Source organism: Tripterygium wilfordii, chromosome 3 (genome assembly GCF_013401445.1).
Source record: "Tripterygium wilfordii isolate XIE 37 chromosome 3, ASM1340144v1, whole genome shotgun sequence".
NCBI classification, from domain to species: domain Eukaryota; kingdom Viridiplantae; phylum Streptophyta; class Magnoliopsida; order Celastrales; family Celastraceae; genus Tripterygium; species Tripterygium wilfordii.
Window position 1 is genome coordinate 1,309,816 of NC_052234.1, and position 21,165 is coordinate 1,330,980.

At 37.8% G+C, this 21,165-nt stretch overlaps 4 protein-coding genes across 7 annotated transcripts; 2 read left to right on the forward strand and 2 right to left on the reverse strand.

Annotated features, from left to right (window-relative positions):
* The first annotated feature begins 465 nt into the window (after positions 1-465).
* Positions 466-6,209, forward strand: LOC119988768 (dihydroorotate dehydrogenase (quinone), mitochondrial). Its single transcript, XM_038833928.1, has 11 exons — positions 466-872; positions 1,120-1,202; positions 1,435-1,758; positions 1,959-2,214; positions 2,846-2,926; positions 3,031-3,138; positions 3,252-3,281; positions 4,397-4,534; positions 5,091-5,128; positions 5,235-5,334; positions 5,862-6,209. Exons 1-11 carry the CDS (start codon positions 738-740, stop codon positions 5,934-5,936), a joined length of 1,368 nt encoding a protein of 455 aa, XP_038689856.1. The 5' UTR covers positions 466-737; the 3' UTR covers positions 5,937-6,209.
* Positions 6,210-6,373: 164 nt separating this feature from the next.
* On the reverse strand, positions 6,374-8,182 carry LOC119988784 (probable prefoldin subunit 5). The gene is made up of 4 exons (XM_038833950.1): positions 7,907-8,182; positions 7,688-7,791; positions 7,528-7,605; positions 6,374-6,752 (listed from the first exon to the last, which is right to left on the reverse strand). The coding sequence occupies exons 1-4, from the start codon at positions 8,112-8,114 to the stop codon at positions 6,669-6,671; spliced, it is 474 nt and encodes a 157-aa protein (XP_038689878.1). The 5' UTR covers positions 8,115-8,182; the 3' UTR covers positions 6,374-6,668.
* A 1,139-nt stretch (positions 8,183-9,321) lies between these two features.
* On the reverse strand, positions 9,322-11,450 carry LOC119988777 (transcription factor TCP7-like). Its single transcript, XM_038833939.1, has one exon. It carries the CDS (start codon positions 11,115-11,117, stop codon positions 10,353-10,355), a length of 765 nt encoding a protein of 254 aa, XP_038689867.1. The 5' UTR covers positions 11,118-11,450; the 3' UTR covers positions 9,322-10,352.
* Positions 11,451-16,992: 5,542 nt separating this feature from the next.
* On the forward strand, positions 16,993-21,007 carry LOC119995163 (E3 ubiquitin-protein ligase RING1). 4 transcript variants are annotated; one of them, XR_005467633.1, is made up of 3 exons: positions 16,993-18,145; positions 18,612-18,683; positions 20,680-21,007. XR_005467633.1 is itself a non-coding variant. In XM_038841570.1 (2 exons), exon 1 carries the CDS (start codon positions 17,178-17,180, stop codon positions 18,120-18,122), a length of 945 nt encoding a protein of 314 aa, XP_038697498.1. In that variant the 5' UTR covers positions 16,993-17,177; the 3' UTR covers positions 18,123-18,145; positions 20,680-21,007. The 4 variants fall into 4 exon arrangements, 2 of the variants coding, with proteins under 2 accessions (XP_038697498.1, XP_038697499.1); XR_005467634.1 differs by lacking the exon at positions 20,680-21,007 and adding an exon at positions 19,601-20,116; XM_038841570.1 differs by lacking the exon at positions 18,612-18,683.
* Positions 21,008-21,165: the final 158 nt, after the last annotated feature.

The window sequence follows — 21,165 nt, forward strand, 5'->3', positions numbered from 1 at the left end:
CAACTGGATTGGGCCGGCCCGTTTCAATGTCTGAAATTATTCTTATTGGGCCTTGAGCTTTGAACCCAGGGTCCACCCGAACTAATGGTGGATGTCCAGGTCCCGGTTCAGGTCAGGGTGGGCCCGTATCCTTGTCTATTGAATAAGGGTGACAAAAAATCGATTTCGACTTAATTTCAAATCAGACAATATCACATCTTTATGAAATATTTACATGTTCAGACTCTAATCTGAATTGAATTTTGTAAGTATTTTGTTGACCAAACTCATATTGGTTTAAATCTAAACAAATAAATCAGACAATAATCTTATTCGGATTAGAGTTCAGACAAGTAAACTGAATAAGATCATTAAATGTATGGACTCGAAATCGATCTTAAATTGAATAAAATTTTTGTGTTTAAATCCGAATTTAAAATATATAATTTATATTCAAATTTGATTTAATTAAACAGACCCTCCTTGCTCTCGAGTCTCGACTCTCGAGCAAGCAAGTCTCTCCAAATATCCAAGGCGAGTGTGAAGGGTTTTATTTCGCCGTCCGAACTCCTCCTCTCTCTGCGCTAAAAACTCTGCTTACCTTCAATTCTTGTATTTTAATTTTTTGGAAAAAAAGAAAAAAAGGGGCACGAAAAGGAAGAAATTGGAAAGTTCCTTTGCGTTTCGCGAGACTTGTTAGGGATAAATAAAACAATCGAGAGAATTTCGAGCTTCTTTCTATTTTGATTCTTGGAGTTATGGCGGCAAGAGCTTCGAGGAGATTATTTGGAGATCTTCTGCACAGAAGGTTAAATTCAAGCCGGTATGGAGGCTATAGGCATTGCTCTTCTGTCCCAGATTCCTCTCCCAAAATACCTCACTTTTCCAAACGAGTAAGCTTCTCTCTCAGTCGTTCATCCATGGATGCTTCTATGAATCAAAACAACCAGTAGAGTAATATATATCTTTGTTACTGAAGGAATGGAGGAAAAGTGAAATATATATGTGTGTGTGTGTGTGTGTGTAAAAGTGCATATTGATACAGTTTCCATAATCTTCTCTAATAATTTCAGCACAAAATTTATGCATCGAAAAACCTGTTTCTGAGATTCAGTCTCTGGTTGTTTTTTTTAACTGTAGGGTAGGTTGTTGACCGGAGCAACCTTAGGGTTGGTAATAGGTGGAGGAGCTTACGTGAGTACAGTGGATGAAGCAACTTTCTGGTATTTCATTTAATTCTTTGAGTGATCCTTCTGTTTGGTTCATGTCATACTTTGTTTTCAGTATAGCATCCTCATTTGCATAAAGACTATATACTACAATGCCCAATTGCAGCTAAAACAATAAGATGTTTCGCTGGCTGGCTATACCTATATACTATTCATTGTAGTGCCACATTAACTACTATTGTAATCCTATATGAGAAACTTATTCCGCATAAACTATTAATTGCAGTGGCTGGCTATTCTCAGCAACGAAGCTAGTAAATCCATTTTTTGCCCTTCTAGATGCTGAGGTTGCTCACAGACTTGCTGTGTCTGCTGCTGCTCATGGTTGGGTTCCAAAGGAAAAGAGACCTGATGCACCAATATTAGGACTTGAAGTTTGGGGAAGGAAGTTCTCCAACCCTTTAGGCCTTGCTGCTGGATTTGATAAAAACGCTGAGGCTGTTGAAGGCTTACTTGGCTTGGGTTTTGGCTTTGTAGAGGTTGGCTCTGTTACTCCTGTTCCACAAGAAGGTAACCCAAAGCCACGAATCTTCAGATTGCGCCAGGAAGGGTGAGAATGGATACTGACCTGCAATTTAGACACTCTACTGCATAATCAGAATGCTGTTTGTTATTTGAGGGTGAAATTGCTTGCTATTTGGAAGTAATTTTTTGTTGTATTTGTGAAATTTTTATGATTGCTTATGTTTAGGAGTTTGTATTCACTTCAGTAGTGGCTGATAAAGTAATGTTCTTGCTTTCCATGGCCAGGGCAATAATCAATCGTTGCGGCTTTAATGGTGAAGGCATTGTGGCAGTTGCGAAGAGACTAGGTGCCCAGCATGGGAAGAGGAAGTTAGATGAAACTTCTAGTTCTTCGTCATCCTCTAGTGAGGAAACTAAACATGGAGGCAAAGCTGGCCCAGGCATTCTCGGGGTCAATCTTGGAAAGAATAAGACAAGTGAAGATGCTGCTGCAGATTACGTGCAAGGAGTTCATACATTATCTCAGTATGCTGATTACTTGGTAGACTTTTTTTCTGCTCCTTTACGAATTTTCTCTGCTGTCATATTTCTGCTTTTGGCATGTTTATACCCAGGTAGCCTTATTGGGACTCTGTATTTACTATTTAGCGTTGTGTGGTCCACACTTGAGGTATTGCAGTTAGATTGACTTTAGAGCCCTAGTGAATATAATTCTCCTGAGGTAATTCAATTATATCATTAGTTCTCTCATGATTATTTAATATCCACTTGTTTGACATTTTCATTTTATTCAATGGAATGGAATTCCTGTTTCCTGCCACTATATGATGTGTTCAGTAGCATGATTTATGATGGAATTATTTTCGTTGATCATTTGCTGCTGAAATATATGTTTATTAGGTATAATTTGGAATGAAAGAGCATGCGCCCTTGGTGATTTAAATTGAATTGTCTTGGTAGTTGGTAGCTCATGGAATTTATCCCTTCAATACATTCTTTTTCATATTGTTTCATACTAGCATTATCGAAAATCTCATTTTCTGTCATGCCTTCATTTTTCTTCCTTTGAAAATATAATACCGTTCCAGGACCTAGTCAGAATTTTGGTTTGAATGCTATCGCTTTAAATTTCATATGCACCAACTAGGTCTCAATGTGTTTCTATTTTTTAGGTTATTAATGTTTCGTCACCCAATACTCCTGGACTTCGTATGCTTCAGGGAAGAAAACAGTTGAAGGACCTTGTTAAGAAGGTATGGAGATTTAGGCATGAATGTGATTTCCTCTTTGTTTTACTTTTCTGATAGCCTGATGCAACATTGGGTTAATCGTATATATCATCTTTTTTCTATTAAAGGTTCAAGCAGCTCGTGATGAAATGCAATGGGGTGAGGAGGGTCCACCTCCACTACTTATAAAAATTGCACCTGACTTGTCTAAGGAAGACCTTGAAGACATTGCAGCAGTATGTAAAAGCACTTATAGCATAACTACTTACTACTTTTCTCAACTTGTAGCATAATTACTTTCTCAACCTCTATTTACGACATTATTATGGTTATTTCCATTTGAATATAGGTGGCTCTTGCTCTTCGCCTGGATGGATTGGTATGCTTTCTCTTCATCCCATACTCATGTTACTTTACAGCTTTTGACTCAAAAAACTATAATTTGATGGTCTTGGAATCTTTGAGCATTTGTCTATGTATGTCAGTTCCTTTTTGGCCCATATGGCGCTGAAAATTATTATGATAGTGAATTAATCAGCATCATACAACAACTTTCTTAAAGATGCAAGGTAGCTTGTATACATCCTTTATGTTAGCCATCGTAGGACACATGTGATTATTAGATGCATAAATTCCATGCAAAAAAGATTATTTAGATGCACAAATCTTTATGCCGTAATACATTGCTGTGAAGGTAACTTTCTCTCTGTCTCCTTTCCCGGTTGATTATCTGGGTTTGGCTTGGGAAGAAGGGATGGTTGCAACATATGAGCTGCATATGATCCGTGGACTATAGCACATATTGATAAGTATTATTCATACTGTTAGCCCTAAAATTAGTACTGGCTTCTTAGAAAGAAACTGAATGGTCAAGTGTTCTGCACTTCTGCTTATGCATCCTATATCATATCCTCTAGGCGAAATTAGGCTGCTTCATGTATTAATATCTGTCTTCTATCTTCAAAAATGAAGGTCAATGTATACTATTTTTTCTTTTCTTGGGGAAAGTAAGAAACTTATGAGGGAGGGAAGGCATTGTTCTACAAAGTAGGAGCTGAAGCAACAATAAATGTCATTCTGAAAATAAACAATGAAAGGGAGCAGCCTGAGAATTTTTGAGCCTGGGTTAGTTTTATCAACTGTCAAGGAACTCGAATTGGTAAGGTAAGTTTCTCTTAGTCAACCAAATCTAAATGACTAAATCACGTTTTGGCTAGACCATACAACTTCCCCAGGCTCAAGTCTGGCGCACTTGGGCGCCTATCTCTTCAGAGTGTGTTAAGACTTTTAGTTCTGGTTTGTCATTCTGGTAGGATTTTTTTCCCTTTTGAGTTTTAAATTTTTAATATCAAGAAAATCTTGATTTCTTAAGTTTTGATTCATTATGTAATGCTCAATGTTTAACTATTGTTTTATTCTTCACTATGTGTTGAACATGAATTATTATGTTGTTTTTCCAGAGGTCTGTAATTTAAGCTGCCTTTTATCATCTAGATCATATCAAATTCAACTGTTCAAAGACCAGATCCAGTTAATAAAAACCCAGTTGCTGCAGAACCTGGTGGCTTAAGTGGGAAACCTCTCTTTGGCCTGTCCACGGACATCTTGAAGCAGATGTATATTTTGACAAGGGTATGATGCTGTTCTTACATCTAATTTAATTTATTATGCATGAAGATGCCTTATGAGCATGGTAATAATATTGAAGTATTTTGTTGCTGAAAGGCACTGAAACGAGTGGGTATTGCACTCTTAGAGATATTAAAGTTCTGCACTCTTGCCTGATAATTTTTTATTTGCCCCAAATCCAAGTTTGCCGGTACTCCCAGCAAGTGACTGTAAAAGTGCAATATATCTGAGTTGAGCCGTGTAAGTTTTGCGTATCTAGTTCTTGATGATTTTTTTTAAAAGTTTTTTTTATGGAATTTCAACCACACATTAGGTGTATAATGACTAGACACTGGACATATGGCCAGTTCCAACAAATAAGAAGTCTGTGGATTCTTTTTTCACTTAAATGGAACTAGTTGACCATAATTTCATGGTCCTTTTTTGAAGTCTTGGATTTGGATACCTTTTGTATACTGTTGTGTTCGAGTTCTTTTTTCGTTTTTGTTTTCCTATCATGGTATTAATGCATATATGTCACGTTTGAGAGCATAACTTCATGGTTCTGTACTTTTATCAGGGCAAGATTCCTTTGATCGGTTGTGGGGGTGTCAGCAGGTAAATTCAAGTGGAATGCCATTTCGTCACTATCTTCATTGGCATATTAGGGTCATGAAACTAACTGTTGTTTGAAACTTCCCTTCTGTCTGGGACCTTTATTCAGTGGCGACGATGCATACAAAAAAGTACGAGCTGGAGCAACTCTTATTCAACTTTATACAGCATTTGCCTATGGTGGACCTGCCCTGATCCCTCAGATAAAGGTATTGTAACTCTTATCTCTTGTGTTTCTGAGCTTTTTGAAGCTTGAAAGAAATGGGAAGAAGTTTAATGATGGTGCTGGTGGATTATGTTACATTTTGGAAAAAGGGGGTGTGCATATTACATTATCTCGGGAACATCTGTAGAATGCATACATAAACTAATGGAGGAGGTAGGGCAGATAGAATATTTTCTATGTGACTGAATGTGACAACCCTATTTTTTTCTATTTGCTATGAGATTTTATAACCGGACATTGTAATAAAATAACATAAAGCAAACATGTGGATGAAAACATCAGTTTGGTAAGTAACTGGTTATTCTTTCTTATTTGACTCCTGCAAATGAGCTAATAATTGTTTCTTGAATCTTGAAACTGGAAGGATGTGAGAATTGTTTGATAAGGACAATCAGCACATTTTTACTTCATGTCAAAGGATTTTATGCATGTCTGTTTGGGCATTGCTCCACATTTTATATAATGCAAGAGAGTTTCCGAATATATTTTTTACATAATATTTTTTTGCAGTCTGAACTTGCGGAGTGCTTAGAAAGAGATGGTTTCAAGTCCATTCTTGAAGCTGTTGGTGCTGATTGCAGATAATTTCTATATCTTCATCTACTTGATACCCCACTCAGTATAAGAGCACACAAAGATGCATCCACTATAATGTCTTCCTTGTCCGCGATTTTTATTTTCTCATTTGTTCTTTGAGAAATATTTATGGATTTACTTGGTTACTGCAGTTTTGTCCTAACACCACTGCCCCTCTTTTCTTTTCCTTTAAAGTGGAGTGGAAATATGTTAGACTTGTAAAATGTGAAAACATTTTTTGAACTAATTTAACGATGCGGTTAGCAAGCAATTTCAGGATTATTATGGGATTGGATAGGAGATTGTAACTTGAGAGTAAAAACTTGCAATGCTCTTGCTGAACATAGTGAGATGGGTATCAATGTGTTGAATAAAATTTGGTCCTTCATTTATTTATTGTTATTTTTTTTGTTTCAAACACCAATTCAGAAAAATTAGAGGACGTGAAAAAAGCCTACCCAGGGAAATATATATATATAAATTGATCAACACTAGAAATACAAGCACTCTCAGCAACTTCTGTGGAGCAAACATGCCAAATACTAACCTCTCTAAATTCTGCACTTAACTTCTATCAGCTATGTCTAACCATTGGCGAAAATCACATTCCCTCCCACTCTTGACAGGACAGAAAGGATACAAGAAGAAACTGAACTAGGAAGACAACTAATATCACCGGCAAAAGTTTGACCATTTACTGTGATGAACGGCTTATGAGCTTCAAAAGAGATCCGGGAAATACTATGTTGACGGTGTTAACTGCTTCAATTTGGCCTGCAAGATTGCGCCAGCTTCATCAGCAACGCCCTTCTTTTTCGATGCAAGCTGCATTTTGAATTTGGCAATTCTGTTGAGAGAATATGGAGGCAGATGGACCATAAATGCAAAAAGAAAAATATTATTAATAAGGGTTTTCTTCCCTAGTTCTCTTCTACTAAAGGGTGCAGAAACACCGTACATATGATTAAAAAAAAATCAGATTAAAGAAACACTGTTTATTCTGTTATGACCTAAAACCTCTTACTTATAGTGATCACTTGATCACACACTTAAGAGGGCATCTCCCTGGTTTAGCTTCAAGCCCTTCAACACAGCTAGGTTTCAATAAAACAGTATCCTCCCAACTGCACCTACTGGTTTCAACTGCACCTGCAGTCTAGCAGTCTAGAGATGAACAACTCAAAGCAGCCATGATGCTAAACTAAGAAACATAATAATTACCAGAATGTGTTTTCTACAAGTCACATAATTTGGCTAACAAATGAAAGAAAGCAGATGCTGAATCCAAAGGGAACGCTAGGGATGAACCTTCATAACAGCATAAACCTCAGTTGCAAGATTAGTGATCTTACAAGCAACAGTATATGTAGAAAAAAGTTTTCATAGGGTATATTAACAGTCAATTTGCAACGATTAACAAGTATTTTTCCTTTCATTAGTGTTCAGTTGAGCCTACAGCCCACACCATGTAATTTGTTTCACTACTAATGATTTGCAATATCCAATTTAACCATGGATAGTATAAACTTATCAAATATCCACAGCTAGACCGATTAGTTGTGTAAATTTTACAAGAAATTGTTAAAACTCAAAAACATACCTCAAGAAGTTGGTCAAAATTAGACTTAAGCAAGTGAATCTTACGCGAACAATAATCCTTGCCCTCGGCCATGGTTTTCTGATACGAATGAAATTCAACTCGGGATTAGTATCATCGCATCAAATGAAAATACTAGTGAGTAATAATCTCGATCAATTACCTCAACGAAGTAACCAGTGCCGATATCAACCAGGACTTTCTCGTCGTCCTCAAGTGTTCCCGGTACATAGAGCGAGGCAGTGAGAGGCACAAGCATTTTCTTCCCTATAGTTCCAAAACACAAACACACAGCAAAAAGGGCGAATACATAATTTTAGTTGTTTATTCTTCAATCGATAGCCACATAGGGGGAGTAGGTATGAATTATTGACATAAGAACCTTTAAGGCGGAGCGATAGATCGTTGAGGGCGGAGGAGGCGATGTCGAGGCGAGTGATAGCCGTACGAATGTTGTTGAGACTGTCTTGGAGGAGATTCACTTCCAGATCAACCTGCTCTTTGAGTGCTTTCAGTTGATCCAAGCTCATCTTCTCCATCTCCGATCGTGCCGCGACCTGAGTAATCCCTCCTCTCGACGGCGACGCCATTATTGATCTACTCTTTCTCCTCCTCTTGTTTTACTTTTACGGTTTTGCCTCGCAAAAGGTTAATCACGTTGTTATTTATTTATTTATTTACCTCGTCCTTAGTCCTTGCTACTATTATTTTTTAAAAATGAAAAGTGAAAACCTCCGACTATTATTTTTTTTGGGTAATGATCCTAATAATAACACCATACAATTTTGTTATTTCAACATCCGTTACGGGTGAGGTTGTAAGCGTAAAAATTTATCACCGATGATCAAATAAATTCAGTCAAAACTCAATGCGTAACCATAAAAAATATTACTTCTAATGGGAATCGAATTCAATACCTTCTGAACCTATATAATTTGACTCCATTATCACCCAAATGGTTAATCTCTAACTACTACCTTTCTAAGCTATTTCTTACCATTCTCTCTTGGATCACAAGTTCAATATTTGTAGGCTAATTTTGGATTGTCTCACTGCAAGGCCCACTTACAAGGGCCCAACCCCACCACTAATAGAGTCTCACTGCAAGGCCCACTTTCAGGAGCCAAACCCCACCACTTATAGTGTAACAGCACCAGGCTCTTTGCAATTTCATGCTGCCCTGCAATCAGGTATTCTGGTGTGAGTTTATCCGACAGATCACTCACTTTCTACATCGCAAATTAACATGTGGGATCCACCAATTATTGGATCCTTATCTGCAATAATGAACACCAGGGAAACAAAACATGTGGATTATGCCGAGGACATTTCACCTAATACAGAATCTACTAGGGCGTAGCCACTGTTTCTGCCTAATTAGTGTTCGAGCACGCCACACGCACAACCTGCCAACAGATAAGTTGAGATAAAGCCAAAAGAGCAAAACTGTACGTGATAGATCCCACTAGGGATCGAAACATGTAAACACCACAGAAATACATCCATTGGCGCTTCGATTACCAGCTGGATTATCCCAATTTGGTTGTAAATTATCAGGTAACTTCCACGTTAATTCGTACATCAAGCTGTAATAAGAGTGCAGCCCCAGCTGAAATACTGATGGATGTAGTGACCAGAAAAACCAAGTTCCACATTAATGAGAGTTTTTACATTCTGGAGAACATCGAAGCATAGAGAAATCCTTTGATCCTCAGCTTTTATGAAATTGCAGTCGATAAAACAAAACAAAAACCTATCAATAGAGATTAAATAAGTGCACAAAACAAAGCAAAACGAAACTCAAACAAAGCAAGGCAGACTGACATTATTAGTCAATAAGTTCATATTTACATTGAGTGCACACACAAACAGGAAGGAAGGAGCAAGAAAATAGGATTCCAAAGAAACAAACGAGTTTCCCAAAAACAATCCATCTACGTACATGCAACACATTATTTTCACACAACAGATAAATCTGAGAATAAATGGCTAAGAATACTAAAAAGAATTTTTCCAAAACAGAGGTATTGCAGAGAGGCATCCAGAGCCTTTCATCTCTCACAGAGCACCTCTCTTTCTTGAGATCACCAGACCAAAACAAAGGCAGTGAAATTGGAAGAGATGGAGTCCAGACAATTTGTGACTGTCATATCCAATCATAAAGTAAACACCTAATAACCTTCTGTGGTAATCCAACTTGCAGCCAAGAAAACAATCCCTGCCGGCCATAGAGAATTGGAACGAATCCAGACTGTGAAATATTCCAAGGCAGTTGATGAATTGACTACAAATACACACTAAATTATGACTTAGAGAGAACAAATTCTGTAACAAAACAAGGGAACCATTTTCTCTTCAACTTCAGAATTCATTCATTGTTTCCTTGAAGCAACAAGAAATACCTAATTCTTCCACACACACACACACAGAAATTTCAGACTTAGCACCATCTGCTATTCCCACACAGTACAAACAAGGCAATCACGGAATTCAAATAAAACCCCAAATCCCACAACACCCTTTCAATTGTACCGCGATTTCCAATCTCCAAACATAGTGCTTTGCTCCAACTCTCCTCCAACAAAACCTCCTCAAAACGTAAACAATTTGAACTTCAAAATGCTGGTCAATCTCCCATTGATCACTAACAAACCCTAATTGAATGCATTAATTCATACTTAAGTTTCCAAATCCTAAACTTCTAACCCTAAAATCCGCTTTCTTTCCCATCTTCACACACAGAAATAATAAGAAGCATACACATGACCATATTCATATATATATATATACCAACCAACAACGCAACCACCAGTCCTCTGTACCAAACATCAACGCGGATCATCCTCTCTCCGATCTGAACTACCCGGTCCACCTGACAACGAAGCCAATAAATTGAGATGTCCCGGAAGGTAATTTCCGACCCTCGCTGCCGATGCCTCCCCCATGGCAGCCGCAACCGCAGCCTGCTGTTGCTGCATAAATAGGGTCTGCTGTTGAGACACCATCTCCGGCGGTCCAGCAGCAAAGCCCCAAAAGTCCGCCCGTGGCTGCAACGCCCAAAAACCTCCTGCCGGCACAGCAGTCGTTTGTCCCGCTAGCGAACCCATGGTGGGCCCCATCGTCATACCACCCCCATCATCCTTGCCGTTATCATCGTCGGTCCTAACTCGCTTGCCGAGTATAAACGGTGGACCAAGCAAGGGCTTGTGATCAAGGGACGAAAGATTGGACGAAGTGGTGGAAGTCAAGGAGGTAGAGTTTCCCCCTCGAACAGAGACAGAAACCGTGGAGAAACTAGCCGGAGTAATACCAGTTCCAGTGGCCGCGATGATTGAGGGCTCAGCCTGGCGGAGCAGCCACTCGATGGTCTGACCATCGGACTTGTGACCTAGCTCGCGTGTGAGCTGAAACACGCGGGCCGCACAAATAATCGGCATCCGAATTCTCCGTCCACGACCGTCTACCTTGCTGTGCCGGTCCTTAGACGGCGGTTTCTTCACTACTAGAGCGCCGTTCTCCTGCGGCTGCTGCCTCTGCTGGTCAATTATGGCGCCATTTGATACTCCATTAGTGGCTCCCTCTATAGTTGACATGATCAAGCGAAGCGACAATGGAATCGTAAGTGAAGCAGAATTAGTAGAGAGAGAAACTGTGGGGATGTATTTGTGGTTTGTGAGTGTAGGTTTGAACTTTGGAGGAGTTTAGAGATAGAAAATGGGGGTTTTGGGGGAGAAGAGGGAACAGGGAGCTAATCATTGAACGGGCAGTAGCTGGTGGAGAGAGGAGGGAGGGCACATGGGTGGTGGGCCCCAACTACTCACCAGCGACGATAAAAAATATCCGTTCGGAGTCGGTTTCTGATCCAACAACATCGTGTCTTCACACGAAATATTTACATGTTCGGATCTTAATATAGATTGAATTTCGAATGTGTTTAGAGTCGGATTTCAGACTTATAAATTATGTATAAATTTGATTTACTCTAAGTCGGATCTTTTAGATCATTCAGATCAGATAGAGTTTTATCATCCCTATTCCCACGGCCCAACCCAATCCAACCCAACCCCACTCGCGGAGGTCGACGCTCTTTCAATGTCTGCAGAGGAATTGAAGTGGGTGTTGTCAGAGCAAGGGGCCCATTGATTGGTAATTTCCGTACCGCTTGAATTGAAGGCTCCAGCTACTTGCGGTAACTTCGTTATCCATTCGAGCAGTAACTTCATCATCTATTCATGATTAACTTCAAGTTTTGACCTAATTGGATAACTTCTAAGGTTTAGTATTCACAGTCAGCGGGGGGTCAATGTCAATGTTACTAAAAAGAGTTGCTAAACTGGCAAAGTTGGTAAAATAATAAGAAAAACAATAAAGCAGGAAAACGTGTTTCTCGCTGAAGCGTGTTGTACATGCAGATCTGGCAAGAACCAGCATATGTCTTTGGCTTGAATGAATCAGTCGGTAAGTAAGTTGAGTCAGCGTTCGTAAATAGGCACCTGGCCAGCTCTTTATTTACGTGATTTGCCACTGCAGCATTTCAAGCGCTTCGTGGACGAAACAGATTCGTTACTTGAAACGTTGGGATTGTGATGCTGGTGAATCCAACGGATAGTATTATTTATCGTTGCGTGTTGTTGTCGTGGGCCCCATACTGCAGAAATTGTTTCGTGAATGTCAAATGCCAAAACTACCACTGGCTCATTGATTTGTTGAAAGGTTGTTGAGAAGGCCAAATTTGTCTTTGCACAATAAATGTTATGATATATATATGTATGTATGTCTCACTGATGTATTTGGTAGAGCGGTTAGGATGATTTTCAACGCTAACAGAAAATATGTAGAAAAAAATTAAGCTTAAAACTTTAAAATATGCGGGAGTGTTTGGTGTAACGGGTCAACTTTGCAAAATGGAGATGCTAACGGATCCGCTAGCGGCTCCACATCGTTTGGTGCAACGGAGTAGCTTTCTAGTGACTCGACCAATGGAATCGTCTGCAGTTCCGTTGCACCAAACACACCCATGGTAGATGTTTGCGAAGAATGGGATGCTAGCATAATAAATGTATAATTGTATAGTGGTACGATATATGGTTAATTTGGTAAAATTAATATCTACAACTTAAGATACATATACATATGTGATATCTTTACAATTTAGTAATTGGGTGATAGTTTAGTTAGTAAATCTCCCTCAGAGTAAACCGTATATATATACTCAGGAGTTCTTGGGTTCAATTCTCACTAAGAGAAATATCATCGTGGCCACTTTTTAATTTGAATTTTTGCTCAATTTAGTAACTGGGCGAATGTCCAATATAATGTCGTTCTCGGTTAGAAGAAAAATGTAGATTATTAAATTGTAGATATATAACTAGAAGAATTCTTTCTGGACGATTCGACCACCCTTGAATGGTTATATGCATGGCAAATAAAATGAGTGTATTTTTGGCATGCATAATTTTCTTTTATTTATTGATGGGGGTCTACTAGTGGACTTTGATTAGTATATGCTTATGTTACATATTGGAGGCATATACACATGCTTGCACGCTTTTGACACCCCACACCACACAATAAAAGTGCAACATCGTCCGTAGCCATTTTGCCAATTTAAGCCATTTTTAAGGATCAATATTAGGGACCCCATTACCTCATAAGTCCATGAGCACACCGTTTTAGCAACAAAAATTCCTATGTCCCATTTGTAGTTAAGGTGGGTGGGGGGTCAGTATTATACTAATTAACTAATCAGGATTAGCATACAAATTCCTCCATTAGTTGTCGTCTTCTAAATGATGTCATGTTGATTGATTAATTTCGGTTAATTGCTTGACAGAATGGACAAATTTAATACTTTTTTTTGAAGGTTTGTATAATTAATCATTGATTATTGTACAGGTCGTGATTGAGTGGGCCCACGTAGGCCCATTTTGATCATCTTGACCATGGTTGTCAATCCCGATTTTGATTGTAAGATCTTACGTAACCAAAATGATTCGAATCAATGTAAAATCTCAAAATTGATAAGATCTATCGATCTCACCTTACAATCTTACCCGATCTTTCCGATTTTACGATCTTTTCGATTTTATCGATCATAATCTGAATAGACTTATGGAGTCATAAGCTTATAAGTTGTGGTCTATTAATCATGTGCTTATCTTTCTAATCCTAATTTTTGTTGAAAAATTGGTTATAATATATTAACATGATATAATCGTGCATAATTATTGTAGCTTGCTTTTCATAGTTCTCTAGAGGTCTTAAAAAATTATAATTTTATGAAATATTAACATATCTATAAACAAATAATAATAATATTTTTGAATTTTTTATTACCTATAAACTATAGTATATTATATCATGTTATTTATTTATTTAGAAATAAGTAATTATATTATTTTACATGTCAATATTTCTTAACAGACTCATAAATGTAAAATAATATAATTATTTATTTCTAAATAAATAATTAACATGATATAATATACTATAGTTTATAGGTAATAAAAAATTCAAAAATGTGATTATTATTTATTTATAGGCATGTTAATATTTCAAAAATTGTAATTTTTTAAGACCTCCAGAGAACTATGAAAAGCAAGCACAATAATTGTGCACGATTATATCATGTTAATATATTAGAACCAATTTTTCAAGAAAACTATGATTAGAAATATAAGCACACGATTAGTAGACCACAATCCATAAGCACATGACTCCATAAATTTATTAAGGTTAAGATCGATAAGATCGTAAAATCGATAAGATCAATTACATCGATTCGAATCGTTTTGGTTATCTAAGATCGTACGATATTACGATTAAAATCGGGATTTTGACGACCATAATGTAACCATATTTTCATCAAATTAATGAAAATTGAGGAGTGAAAACACAAAAAGTTTTGCGAGTGATGGTTGATGATGATGAAAAAAGTGTGAGATAATTTGGACACGTCAAAAACAGGTGGAGTCCCATTAACAACTGTTTTTGCGCACATAATAAGGCATCCAATCCGATCTTTATTAACGAAACAAATAGATCGCAAGTACGACTGCCCCCAAAGATTTTGCTAATCTCACCACCAATGCCCACTGGACACGTCACTTCCTTTTTTTTGACTTTTGTGCTACCCTAATAATCAATAGTCCAAGTGGATAAAATGTGCTACTACGTCGTTTACCGCCACTCATGTTGCAATTATTTGTCTTGGCTTCATCCTGTAATGATGAAAACGTATTTTCTTTTGAGCACATAAAAAAGTGTCCAATTTTTTTTATTATTTGAAAAAAATTACAATTGTGCAGTATTTATCCAACGATTCCAATTTTTTTTTTCCGAAACAAAAACTAAATCTGTTGCAATCGAAACATCAAATATTTTAAATTTACATCCAACGATTTATAATTATTATGTTTTTTTGTGTTGAATTTTATTTTTTTTTTCAAACAAAAAAATATCATCAGATTCTTTAAACTGAATACTATATATTTGTAATTTTTAAAAAAATAAAATTTTGATTTCAAAACGCTACTACAGCAAACCCAAACCCAGCCACTCCATAAAAAAATCATATTTGGGAATCGAGTTTGACTCGTTGCAATAACACTTTACACTTGCCTGGTGCTCATGAGAACCTAACCCAAAGTCTTTCGTGATACATTCATTGATGGGCCTTGGCAGCCCAGTGCAGCTTGCCTGATGGGCTGAAACCGAAATCCAACCAACTTTGATTGGGCATATTTGGCCCAATGGGGCAGCTAACAGGCTAGGTTGAGATGCATATGAGGTTGAGATGCGTATGAGGTTGAGATGGGCAGATGGCTAGGGTTTATCAGGATTGAAGATAAGACATCCTAGGTTCAACTCCCACGTTCAACAAATTTATTTGGTTTCACTCTTGTGTGCCAAAGACCTTGTAATTGCCTGGTGCATATGGAATGGGGATCAATCCCGACTCTTATCATATGCAGCCAAAGTCTCTCCACTAGATTCATTTTCTTGATAAGAATCAACCACAGCTGGCCTCAGTCATACAGCCATCCCCATTTTCCAGCCTTTTCTTTTCAGCATAACAAAAGGGTTATCACTTTCGACTTTGTTCTTCCTGCGTCGATACTTGAATGTGTGAGAGGACGTGGATCTTTACTTATAAACCACATCACTTTGATATCATATCAGAAAATCCACCCCAGCTCACTATAAATCAATATTATCCGCTTAGAGTTATCTGGTTTCCGTAGATACATCGAGCCCGCACATGTTTGTTTTTCATTTAAACCCAAGAAAAAAACCTTAGATGTATGAGAGGGGTATGGGATTATACTTGGTTTGACAGAAACTCCCATTTATTGAAGTACCAAGTTCAGGTATACCTCAGTTTCCTCATTCAATCAATTCCCTGTACGTCTCATCTCTTGTCCTACGTTTAATTATCGTCAGCCACAATCCACAGCTAGTCCTTGATCAACAACACTGATCAGTCTGAGTAGCATCTTCTGAGTCGCGTTTTGTTCCTGGCAATGAATAGGAATTACGACAAGGATATTGTTGAGTATTCGCTAACCAGTGCAGCTAAAAATTGCGAGATTCAAGTTCGTCTAATGACAAAAACTGTTGTCAATCCAGGTTACACTACCTGGTAAAAGCTCGGCTAAAATACAATCTTGGGCTGCTCGGCCGGCTAAAAGCTCCCTTGAATAGTAGCTGCCCTAACCCATAAAACAAAAAAAAAAAAAGAGTCAACTTGACGGTTGTGGTTTGGCCGCATACCCTCGCTCAAGTAAACTCTTTAAGATTATCACCAACCAAATTATCATAAAATTGTGCTTAAAAAATTACTTCTCGTCTCTATCATCTTTTATTGTGAATGAATTAAATCTTAAAAAATTATCTCCAGTCTCTCCATATTCGTATCCATGACTAAATATATTCAAAAATATTTTGAATAGAAAGGTGCATGAATTTGTTTCCATATTATATAAATGTAATGATGTTCAAGTTGTCAAAATTATTATTTGATTAAAATATTAAACACACTACTAAAATTACCCATTTATACAAAATTTGTTTGATTAAAATATTAAACACTCTACTAAAATTACACATTTATGCAAAATTAAACACTATACTAAAATCCCCATCATAAAAAATGTTGACTTGTGGCCGAAATTTGACAAATAAGTAATTTTCTGCAAAAATTGATAAGAATTTTATCGGGGTGATTTATTTGTCTAAATTTTAAATATTGGATGACCTAATTTGAAATATTTTTATTTCAGTAACCCAATTGTAAATGACCATATCTTTCAGTAACCTTAACCCTAAATATAAAGATGTCCAAGTTTTCAAAATTACTGTTTGATTAAATAATAAAGACACTACTAAAATTACACATTTATACAAAATTAGTTTGATTAATTAAGGATATTGACTATTATTATTTTCGACTCTTCTAGAAACCAAATAATTGCTTTCAGGCCCTCCCCTATCTCCTTTGTTTGAAGTATTTTTTCAGGGCGGCGGCACCACCACCAACCAATCAGAAAAAAGAGCGGATCAAAGTATAAAGTCTGAGACTTCCGTCGCCCAAAAACCTATTAAATCTCTCTCTGTTGACTCCCAATCTCCGTCAGAAACAATCGCTAACCACGATGTCATTCACCGGAACCACGCTCTCCGCCGGCGGAGGCGGCAAGCCCTTCTTCTGCTACCAATGCAACCGCACTGTCACCGTTACGGTCTCGCCCGCTGATGACCCCTTCTGTCCTCTTTGCAACGGAGGCTTCCTGGAGGAATACGAAAACCCTAACCCCAGCCCCACCACCGATTCAAACCCGGCACGGCACCTGAATCCTTTTGCCGACCCATTTTTCTCCTCATCGGATCCCTTCGCCTCCTTTCTCCCCCTCCTGTTTCCTTCCTCTCCCAGCGATCTCCAAAATCCTACTTTCATTGGAACAGCATCCAGGTCCCGATCCGGCTCCGTTGACCATGCGGAGTTCGACCCGTTCGCCTTTCTCCAGAACCATCTACAGCACCTCAGGTCAGGTGGGGCTCAAATTCAGTTCGTGATCGAGAACAACCCATCGGATTCAGGGTTTCGTCTGCCATCCAATATCGGGGATTATTTCGTCGGGCCCGGTCTTGAACAGCTGATTCAGCAACTTGCCGAGAACGATCCGAATCGATATGGGACTCCGCCTGCGTCTAAATCGGCGATTGATACGCTGCCGACTGTCAAGGTGACCCATGAATTCTTGAATACTGAAATGAACCAGTGTGCAGTTTGCATGGATGAGTTCGACCTAGGTGCTGAGGCCAAGCAGATGCCGTGCAAGCATTTGTACCACAAGGATTGTATCTTGCCGTGGCTCGAATTGCATAATTCGTGCCCTGTCTGTCGGCACGAGTTACCCACTGATGATCCGGACTATGAGAGGAGGAGGGTCGGTGGCAACCAAGGGAGCTCTGGAAGTGATGGTCCTGGTGGGGAGGCGCAGAGTGAGAATCAAGCAGCAGAGAGGCGGTTTCGGATATCTTTGCCATGGCCGTTTGGGGGACATGGGTCAACCAGTGATGGTGGGGCGGGGAGCTAGACAAGAAGATATTGATGGAAGATGTAAGTGCCTCTCCTTTTATTAGCAGTGAATGTATGGTATAGTTTTGTCAAATCGAATTAATCGGTGCTTATTGCCTTGCCCTTGGTGAAACTTGTACTGGTTGTAGTGTTCTTAGAAAGCATAAACTTGATGAGTGTAGAAAGCTAAAGCGTATAAAGTTTTTGGATTTTGCAGACTTGTTCTATATGGCTTGAATTTGCATTTATTCAGTCGTGTGTTTTTTTTGGTCGTCCTTTTCCTGAGCTGACTAAGTATCTTGGTTGAAATTAAAGTCTGCAATGTAATTGGTCCAATCATGGGCTAAGTGTTTTTTGTGTAGCATAAGCATAGTGGAACATCCGATGCTTCGTTGCTTAAGGAGTTTTGATAAACTGAACTATCAACTATTTCTTAGCTTGTAATGCATCTGACCAATTGGTTTATATATTCAAAGATAAATCCAATTCCTTGTTTTTAATGTAGCAGAATATTTCAAATTCGATTCTTCCTCATTGCTAAGCAAGGGAAATTGGTTTTCACACCAATTCATTTTTCAAGGTAATTTTAAGTGGCAACTTTTGAATTGTTTTTATTGCACGTGCTCCTTGAAAACAAGGGGCATGTTTTATATGGGTAGTTTTTGTGTCATTTATGATGGGATTCGTGAAGGGGTAGAAAATGATTGTTTTGGCTGAAGATCCATGATGTCAAGTTAAACTTGGGGAATGGAGGTTGCCTCTTTTATAAATGAACTCTTTCCCTTTATAGCCTTATTCCCGTTGGCCATAGAAAAGACTCATGAACTATTTCGCTTGTAATATCGAAGGTATAGTATCGTCATTTGAGGATTAAGTCAAGTGTCGCTCATGTAGGTTTAATTGTGTTTCCATTCAATATTGATGAACTTGAAAATGAATTTGGGTAAGAAAGAATGTAAGCTCTTCAATAGTTAAGAAAGAAGAGTAGAGGGACTCTCAGAGGAAAACTTTTTTCATTAAACGCCCAACTGCATCTGATTGTAGCTTGTTTGCTGCTATTTTGCCTCACGGCAACTGAAAACGTAGAAAACTGGTCTATGTATTTAGTGAAGAGCCCTTCTAGTGTTCAACAGTCCCAAAAAGAGAAGAGAAGCAAATATGGCTGTTTTAAAGTGTGTTTAGAATGTTCAGCGTGGTTTTTTACGTTTAGTATATTTGCAATAAATGTACTTTATTTGTGTATTTGAGGTGCTTGGAAGTATCCGCAAAGCTATAACAAGTTAGCAACCATTAACATGTTTAATGATAAACAAACTCTAGGCTCATTATTTGAAATATGTCTTAATCAGTGGTGAAAGGCATTGCATCAAATACCCAATAGATGAAGATTCGAAACAGTATAATTATATTTAGTACTGGATCATCTAGTTAGGACCTGTTTTAAAACTTGAATTTAGAGTCTTATTGAATCTAGTATTTTGTTAACTTGAACTTCAGGCATTGGACTTGGTTGCTTGAAGGACTTGAAATCTCCACTATATTGTGGGAGGATGGAGGGAAGATGCTGGTTGCTTGTGGATTGCATATTTATAACTGGTGTGAATTCTAATAAAAAAGATGCTGAAAACTCAAGAGTTTTGGTTTGCTATTTCTTTGCTGGGTCCATAATAATACATACCTTATATGAAGGTTATACATCACACACCCAGCACCTCCTAACCAACCTTTGATCTCGGAAGTTGAAGCTTGGCAATTCCTTGCATCTGACAAATCCAAGGATAAATTATTGCTCTTGATCCTTCATACTACTTGGTGGTTAATATGGAAAGAATGGAATTCGAGAATATTCCATGATAAGGACTGCTCGATTGTAGTTTTTTGGATGGATTGACCCTGGTTGAATGGAATGTGTACTAATATTTTTGATTGTTTCAAATTTTCAGAAGTGTTATCCTTGTTAGTTCTGGGTTGCACCCCCTTGGTGCAGTTAATAAATCTTTTCTATTAAAAAAATAATAATTTCCCGGACCCTTCCCCAGTTCTTGCCAATCCAAACCAATAGTTCCCAATACCTTTTAATGTCCTTTAATGTTTCTGGAAACACTTAAATTGTTGATGTATGGGTCACTTTTTATGTGTATTAAATTCTGTTAACAAACTTTTATATGGTCTTCATTAATCTACAATTAATAAGGAAAAGCAAAATCAATTTAAGCTTCAAGTTGATACCGAAATGCAATACTGCTTTGGTTGGATACTCTTGTATATGTTGGAAACATGTGTGATTTCTTTGACTCTGAATTTCTTATACCTTCCCTGTATTTTATGTGCTTTCATGAAAATTTTATTTATAAGAATTAGCCTAATGTTTGTAATCGGGAGCTTATCCTTTTATAGGATTGCTCTCCTACAGGTATATTTTTGTTCTCCATCAATAATAGTATGAATATGTGTTGGTTACTTGTTTGAATTTACCGGTGAAAAGTCCTTGTATTGACAACCGCTGGTAGCCTTCAAATATATTATTCGTTCAATGAATTTTGTAGTCTCTCTAATTTGAATGTTGTGTTTTGCAGCTTGATCTGTTTGTGAGGAGGAAGATATCAGTTTGGAGAGTCTTGTTGCAGAAACGATTCATGAAAGCTTGTAAGAAGAGTATAATCATGAAGACAAAGTTCATTTTTAGATTCTGTAAACATGGTAGTTGAATCATATATACAAATTGATTTTTTTTACTGGTTATAAGGATTCTGTTTGGTTGTAAAATTAAGGTAATCGACCAAATTGGTAAACTATTGAACTCAGATTACACCGCGACGGAAGTGGCTCCGCTCCTCGCATGTTTCTTTTTGATGGATTGATTGAGCTTCCAATAAGGCATCATAAGCTTCATTTGAGTGCTGAGATCTTGTTGTGTTGCAAATTATCTTTGTGCCAGGTTAGTTGTGGCTCTGGCATAACAAAGGGTTTCTTTTTCTCGTGGAGAAACTTTAGGATGATTTGCATTGAACCCAATTCAATCTCTTTTTTTTCTTCTCCCCCAACTTTGATTTTATGTCTGA

Coding starts and splice junctions, on each gene's coding strand:
- LOC119988768 (XM_038833928.1), top strand. CDS start 738: ATGGCGGCAAGAGCTTCGAGGAGATTATTTGGAGATCTTCTGCACAGA. Junction 2,215..2,845: donor CTCAGTATGCTGATTACTTG/GTAGACTTTTTT, acceptor TCTATTTTTTAG/GTTATTAATGTTTCGTCACC. Junction 2,927..3,030: donor TGAAGGACCTTGTTAAGAAG/GTATGGAGATTT, acceptor TTTCTATTAAAG/GTTCAAGCAGCTCGTGATGA.
- LOC119988784 (XM_038833950.1), bottom strand. CDS start 8,114: ATGGCGTCGCCGTCGAGAGGAGGGATTACTCAGGTCGCGGCACGATCG. Junction 7,606..7,687: donor GCACTGGTTACTTCGTTGAG/GTAATTGATCGA, acceptor CATTCGTATCAG/AAAACCATGGCCGAGGGCAA. Junction 6,753..7,527: donor ATTTTGACCAACTTCTTGAG/GTATGTTTTTGA, acceptor TTCAAAATGCAG/CTTGCATCGAAAAAGAAGGG.
- LOC119988777 (XM_038833939.1), bottom strand. CDS start 11,117: ATGTCAACTATAGAGGGAGCCACTAATGGAGTATCAAATGGCGCCATA.
- LOC119995163 (XM_038841570.1), top strand. CDS start 17,178: ATGTCATTCACCGGAACCACGCTCTCCGCCGGCGGAGGCGGCAAGCCC.